General features: G+C 30.5%; 1 protein-coding gene across 1 annotated transcript; it reads right to left on the reverse strand.

Moving 5' to 3' along the window:
• Positions 1-4,244: 4,244 nt before the first annotated feature.
• On the reverse strand, positions 4,245-7,697 carry HELRODRAFT_160789 (hypothetical protein; the record flags this gene model as incomplete). The annotated part of the gene is made up of 10 exons (XM_009017720.1): positions 4,245-4,322; positions 4,637-4,813; positions 5,333-5,452; positions 5,573-5,626; positions 5,974-6,030; positions 6,180-6,315; positions 6,644-6,716; positions 6,964-7,113; positions 7,418-7,502; positions 7,635-7,697. The coding sequence occupies 10 exons, from the start codon at positions 7,695-7,697 to the stop codon at positions 4,245-4,247; spliced, it is 993 nt and encodes a 330-aa protein (XP_009015968.1).
• Between the last annotated feature and the right edge of the window lie 637 nt (positions 7,698-8,334).

Below are 8,334 nucleotides of genomic sequence, written 5' to 3' on the forward strand. Positions count from 1 at the left end.
ATAAATTTTTCGATAGAAGGCACTGCGGATAGAACACTGATATGACAAAATAAACATAAACTGCACGTAAATTATCACAGAAATATATGACTGTAGCTCAGTTGGATTTTGATACTTTTCTCTAACCTTTAAAAAAATTTAAAAAAATATTAAATCCGAAAAAAGATTAATTATAACAAAAAAATAAAAACTAACTCAAACAGATAAAAATTCAAAATTCTAATCTTTACGAATCATCAAAGTGGAAATTTCAGACAATTTGGAAAAATCTATTAGTCGCCATTAACGTCACGTGATGCAGAACCAAAAAGTACGATGCATCGTATTTGGTAAAAGGCGTTCTATTTAAGCAGGTCATTGTAATCAATCAATCAATCCATCAATCAATCAATCAATCAATCAATTAGCTTATAAAGCGCTATTTCCGCGATGTTCAACAGCGCTCCTCAATAAATTTTGAAAACAGATGGGTCTTGAGATCCGCTCTGAACTTCGCAAGTGATGGAGAAGTAGTCAGAGAAGTAGGTAGAGAGTTCCAGAAAAAAGGACCAGAAAAAGCAAAAGCAGATTTGGCAAGAGTGTTTAACACGAGTTAAGAAAAAGCGAGAAGCGAGAAGACGATCGTAAACCGGGGCGTTTAGGTTCAATTAATATATCTGATAAATACTTAGGAAATAATTTAGATTGAAACTTATACATGAACGTGCAAATTTTAAAAATTATTCTATATTTTATAGGTAGCCAGTGCAAGAGATATATGAGAAAAGAAAGGTGCACGAGCAACTAGACGAGCAGCAGAGTTAAGAGCTTTACTTAAAGGATAGAGTATAGAATCAGGAAGACCATAGTAGAGCGAGTTACAATAATCAATCCTAGATAAGACTAAGGAAGTAACAAGAAGAAGAAGAGTTGGATCATCAAGAAAAGGCAAAAGATTTTTAATTCTACGTAGATGAAAGTAAGAGGTTCTAGCAACACTATTAATCTGAGAAGAGAGAGACATAGTAGAATCAAAGATAAAACCTAGACTACGAAACTTATGAGAGACATCAAGAGTTTTAGAATCAGGTAAGATAATAGGAGGAATAGTAATTGAGTGTTTAGATTTATTAAACAAATTAATTCAAACTTAGAAGGATTAAGTTTAAGACACATAGAGTCAGACCAAGCGATAATTGAAGAAAGACATAGAGATAAATTATGAAGAACACTATTGAGATTAGATGGAGGAAAAGAAGTATAAATGTAAGAATCATCAGCATATAATTGACTAGAGAAAGAAAAGTTATTAATAATACAAGGTAGTTCAGAAGTATAGAGTATAAATAGAAGAGAACCAAGGATAGAACCCTGAGGTACCCCGGAAGTAAGAGTAGAGGAGTTAGAAGTAGAGCTATTGAGAACAACAGAAGAAAAACGATTACAGAGATAAGAAGAAAACCAAGATAGACAAGAATCAGTAATATTAAAAGAAAGATGCAGCAGTCTCAAGAAAGATGCAGCAGTCAACGGTATCAAAAGCTGAGGAAAAGTCAAGAGCAAGAAGAAGAGTAAGATTACTATTGTCACTAGAGAGAAGGATATCATTGTGTATTTTAAGTAAAGAAGTTTCAGTACTGTGAGCAGGTCTGAAACCAGATTGAGATACAGGTAGCAAGGAGTTAAAGTCTAAATAGGATGACAGTTGATTAAAAACTACTTTTTCTATTATTTTAGAGATGAAAGTAATATTAGTTACAGGTCTATAATTAGATAAAGAGGTAGGATCTAAGGATGAGTTTTTAAGAATAGGAATAACAATAGAATTCTTATAAGAAGTAGGAAATTTAGAGGTTGAAAGAGATAAATTAACTAATTTGAGAATGATTGGATAAAATATTGAAGAAAATTCTTTAAGTAAATTAGAAGGAAGTAGATCTAGAGAACAGGTTGTAGACGACATAGAATTAATAATTTTAGTTAGTTCTAAAAGATTTATTGGAGTAAATACAGAAAAAGATTCAGTAGTAAGTTTAGCAAAGTTATGAGAAGAAAAATTAGAATTAGATGTTCTTAAAGAAGTAATTTTATTTACAAAAAAGTCATGAAACTGTTGAGCAGAAAAAGATGAGTGAGAGGATTTTTTATGTAGAAGTTCAGATAGAACAGACCACCTATTTTTAGATGTTGAAGCAGATTTTATAGAATTTCTAAGAAAAGTAGAGTGTTTAGAGAATAGTAGATATTTATAATTAATCAATTCAGATTCATAGATAGAATAAAGAGAGTTAGATGGATTTAACCTATAGGCTTTCTCCAATCTTCTAACACTTTACTTGGCTACTACACAAGCATAATCAAACCAAGGAGTCTTACGAGAATAGAGCCTATAAGTAAAAGATTTAAGAGGAATAAGCTTATCAAGAATAGAAGTAATATTAAAAGATATTAAAAGCATAGACAAAATCATCAACATCAGAAAATAAGGTAGTATCAAAAATAGTTTCAGTAAGAGATTGAAGAAAAAAAAGTAAGTCATTCATTTTATTTTTTTTATAAAAATAATGTAAAATAAATACAGAAAATAAATATATATAAAATGAATTTATTTTATACTTATGACAAATTAATACTCTCCAGTCTGTCTGCGTATTTGTGTAGTTCTTATTCATCATGTATTAACATTGTTATACCATGGATATATATATATATATATCCATGCGTTATACTTATTAACTATATATCCTGTGTTTGGAACTAAACCAAATGTGCATGTTTCGCGTTAAATACTGGTTGCATTACATAATTTAAAAAATAGCTCATTATGTTAATTTTTTCACAATCGCAAAAAGACATCCCACATGCTGAGTAATTTCTTTTTATTTAAAGGCCTTTCATTTCATGCAACAAATATTTTTCGATGTCTTCTATCCTTTCTCAATCTCGAATTTTACATCTAACAGGATCTAACATCTAACAGGATCATCTAACAGTATCATCCAACATTATGCAGACTGTTACCCTTACTGCGTTTGATCCAGAGCAGGGGTATCAACGACACACACACACACACACACTCACACACACACTCACACAACGTAGGCACGTGAAGACCCTGATAAACCGTGAGTCCTACAAGGCATGTGATAAGTTGAATCTTCAGCATTGGAACGAGGCCACTTGTAAACATGATCGGACGTCAACACAGAACTTAATCTCCCACTTACGACTAACAGCCTAAAGGCCAGAAATCGAATAAATTTTCACGTCATTTTCTTTAACCATGCTTTCCTTTCCGTTGCCGAGGAATAGCGCTGTTGAACATGAACAGGAAATAAATTAAAAAATAATTGACCGACTGACAAAGCACGACTTTTTCAATTGGAAGAAGCATGGCGTGTGCAAAGCAAAGTTTAAATAACCAGGCTGGCTTTTAAGTACTTTCTATATATTTTCAAGGTTTACAAAAAAAAATATGTAAAAACTCACAGGTCTGACATAATATAACAAATTATGATCATGCTCGTAATGTAAATGCATCAAGGAAAAAATAATTCTCAAACAAAACAAACGGGGAAGAGCGAGAGAAAAAGAAAGAGAGAGAGAGAGAGAGAGAGAGAGAGAGAGAGAGAGAGAGATGAGAGAGTGAAAGATAGTGGTTATAAATTTAAGAGGAATATAGGCATAATGGCCCGCAAGCCAAAGTCAAGTAAAATAATTATTGAACAAGTATAACCACAAACTGTTACGATGTATATTAATAAGATATCAATGGAATGATTTTGCCATTTTTAATCGAACGTCAATTAATTAATTAATTAATTAATCAAGATGTACGAAACTAGAAGTTAATTGTTTAATTAGTTAAATTTTTAAACACGGTACCACCATACAAAATTTAATATTTGTAACAATAAAAATGGGAATAAACACGTACCTAAATAATCACGTTCAAATCGATAACACAGACACATAAACAAAAATGTACGCATATAATGTATGAATATACAAAGTATGTTTTATATATATATATATATATATATATATATATATATATATATATATTGACGTATGTATTGAACAATTTTATAATTTAATTAAAAGGTGTATTTTGATAAAATTTATGATTAGAAGACTGACAAAAAAAGATGATAAAACTAAAAAAAACTGGGAAAAACAGTTAATAAAAATTCATAAAACGAAATAAAACTCGAATTTCACTAAAATAACCAACGATTAACGAGTTAATCGGAATTAATCGAAGATTAAACGTGATTCAGTGTGCAGTCATTCCTGACAGGCGACGAGGGAACGGTTAACTCAACGCTTATGTCCGCCAACGTCTGTAAATAAAAATTATGATATATCACCAGCGTAGGTTTAATACATTTCATAACAATCAGTACGACAAATGTTAAATTGTTTCATATGGTGAACATCAAATCATTTACCATAATTAGGAAAGGGGTTTGTATACATTAGAGAAAAATATTCAAATACTAATGTTTTCATCATCATCATAATCATCATCATAATCATCATCATCATCATCACCACTGACAACATCATCATTGTAATCAATATTACCATCGCTATCAGCGTCAATACTGACTCGTAACCACCACAAAAACACCAGCCAAGCAAAATACAAAACCACCTGAATCAAGCTATCTAAACCGAAAAGGTACCCATCTTCAAAATTACCAAACTCCCAGGCCGATCGGTGAGTCAGTTTTTTGTTGTTTGGCGCGAGGGTTGTTTTGGCAAAGTCAATCATCCAGACACCTGTACGACCTGTTGCGTCGTGGAGAATCAGTAAAGAACTGCCAATCACCTGGAGGAGATGGTGATGTAGTCAGTGGGGGTGATAATAATGAAATGGTAACGATGAGAATGACGATGATAAAGATGGAGATGAGCATGAGGAAGGTGATGAAACAGATGTTAGAGACTTTTTATTTGCAAAGATGATGATGATGAAAAAAGTGAAGGTGATAACAAAAAGATGATTAATGATGACGACGTTGATGAAGAGGATGATGAGGAAGAAAATGAAATCGCTGGCGAATTAGAAAATAGAAGAATTGACACAAAATGTCATCTACGACACTGTACATTAGCTAATAAATAAATACACCGAACAGACACAACTAATTGAAAATTAAAAAGTAGATTATAAAAACAAAACAGCAACAAATAGTTGATGAACAGTTTTAGAAGGAAAAAAAATTGCCCACAAAAGTTTTACGGCTGTCCGTGATTTGCTTACCGAACACGATAGCGGTGTTAATGATCTATTAGAAAACGTTTAATTAATAAACTAATTAATCAATTAATTAACAAATTAATTAACCTCATGAGATTTGAAAAATTTAGAAGCTTCGAAATGTTTCCTCAGATCTTTAAGCCTTCTCAGAACAGACAAACAGGTAAAACGTCTGTAATTGAAGAACTTGCAGAACGCCATGGATACCTTGTTTGAGATTAATACTTATTAATTTGTATTACATTTTCGTATTTAAATTTCATTTTTCAAGTGATAATAATATAAAATGATGAAAATAAATATAATATTATTATGATAATTATGCACCTGTTCAACTGATTTGATCTTTTTCCAATCCAACAGAGGCGCTTTGCCTGCCATCTGGTAGAATATTTTACATCAAATAACAAAATTACAATTGAAAGACCAAAAAAAACTCACTAATATGTTTCAAGGCATTTATAACGCCCAAGTTACATTATGATAACAAATATGATTGAAATGTTTATCATGGTGATAATAATGATAAAACTTAAAATATAAAATGATAAACCAATGACAATGAAAACTTTTCCTCCATAACAAGTATCAAAAAAATGATGTACGTGATGAAAATATAGTGATTAAAAAATTACAAATAAAAATAAATTAAAGTAAAAAATGCAATAATGATGACAAGTGAAATGATTATAAATGATGATGTATATGATCAGGTCAGTCAGAATGACCTTCACAGCATCTATTCTGAAACCTAGGCCGCTGGATGAACTTTGATTCTCTCTGAACTGAAAAAGTAAAAAAATATGTAAACATGACCAATAACTTTTCTGGTAATCATCCTCATCATCATCATTAACAAAATCATCATCATCATCCTCGTACTCAGCATCATCTCCTCACCATCTCAATCTTCACCGTCAGTGTAAATATTCACCTGCATGTATCTCAGTTTAGTGATAGCCTGGTCCGTGTGTTCTTGTGCAGTTGGTTCGTTGGGGTCCATCTTCATCATGTTCAAGTAGAGGTCATTTCGAAGCTTTGTGTTTGACACTTCAGATTCTAAAAACGTTCTGAAAATAAGAGAGATGCAAGTTTAAGCATGAGCGTGTATCTGTTTGCTAATGAAACTGTTTTTATCCAAATTCATCAAGCAGATAGGCCATATTTCGATTTTTCATAAATCATCTTCAGTGCAGGTTTGGTTTATATAGTTTCTTTAACAAAGTTCTTTAGCAAATATTTGTATTTGTATGTATGTATGTATGAATGAAAGTATGTGTTGATTTGTATGAGAATGCATGCATGTATTTGTGTGGGTTTGACCATTCCAATCAGAACATATTTAGATCAAAAACCAAACACAAATGAATTGAAGGATACGGTGAATTTTAAAACTACCTGGTCCCCATCTTGATGTCCATGATGGATGGGTCAGTGAAATTCTGCAGAAGGTCTTCAATTTCTATAAACACTGCAACAACAATTATTATTATTATTTTAGAAACAAATCATACCACATTGAATGATCAAGTGTTGGATTAATCATTTAAAATTTAGCTATGAGTCATCAAATGAAATTTTTTGAAAATAAATTATGTGATTAACATTGTAACAGAATGCAATTTTCAACACAGATAAACAGCTTGACAAGCTTGAATAAATAATTTCTAAAAATTAATAACAAGAACTTAAATATCAGTACCTTCCCAATTACTAACATTCACCATTGAAGACAACTTCTCTGTAAAACTTGGGAACAAAGCTTTTGATAGCATCCTCTTGGAAGCTCTTGTAAGCGTTCGTTTCATTGTTCTTTTCCACTGTTTGACGCTTCCAAATTGTAACAGGACTGGCTGGGGCAAAGAATCCTTGAATGTATAAGGTAACAAAATAAAATGAACAAATCTTCATAAATCATCATTAATTTATCAACCTATAATATTTATATAGAATACTAGAATAAACAATTAGCCAATGTACTAGAGTTTATTTTTTACTTTTTAAAAACAAGAGACTTTTATTATTATATGCTTAAGATTAAAATAATCATAGCAATATAGGATAATAAAAAAATTTTATTTCAATTTGAGGCTTTAAAGTAACTAATTTATTTATTGGGATTAATAAAGAACCAGGAAACTTTAGAAAATCATTAAAAAATAAGATAATAACCAGCATGTCCAGCCAACTGTACCCAGGCATTCTTTCTCGGAGTCAGTAGTGCATCACTGGCAGGTGCTGAGAGATCCAAAGCATTCTAACAAATTTAAAAATTATTTATTTTACTTGTTTGTCAAGTAATAATTTAAATTAAATAAAACAAATAAAATTACATTTTTAACAAATAATTTTAATTTTAAAGGAAAAACAAGCAATATTATTGACTGACCGCAAGCAGTGCATTAACAGGAGTGGACCTGTAATTTGGGGGTGGAAAGATGCATGAGCACATTTTTCCTTAAGCTTAGAGTTGGATACACTTCTAAAATATTTGTTAGAAGTTAAAAATTTGTTAAACAAATGGAAGCAACAAAAATTACCATCCAAATATAAAAAATTAATTAAATTTAATTAAATTTATATTTAATAAGTACACTTTTTTATTTTATTTTCTTATTTTTCAAGCAAGACAATTGTAGTTTTTAGAAAAAATCAATTGGCAGTTTGTTCCAAATTTATTAAATTAAAAATTAATAATAAATTAATATAATTAAATTAATTAGACATTAGATTGGATTAGATTAGATTGATTGATTTAGTTTAGCATTAGTATTATATTTAGGACAGGTCTTCTATGATGATTAGTTAATAAAACTGCTAAACTAATCAAACAATAAAAAATGTTAAACTTATTTATATCATTTTAAAACAAAAACAAAAATTCGGTTCAACCACAATTATCGAAATCAGTTAAAATAAATACATTCTTATTTATAGAAACCGTCTGGATTTGCATTTATTTTGTTTACAAGTAAAAAGTGAACGTTGATAAAATAGGTCGGGCTATTTGACTTGCTTGGATTGTTAGTTTATTGGCTTGCCAAATTGCATGGTATCTTATTGAACAAAGTAGTATCATAAAATGAATA

This window comes from Helobdella robusta, assembly GCF_000326865.2.
Source record: "Helobdella robusta unplaced genomic scaffold HELROscaffold_2, whole genome shotgun sequence".
NCBI lineage: Eukaryota > Metazoa > Annelida > Clitellata > Rhynchobdellida > Glossiphoniidae > Helobdella > Helobdella robusta.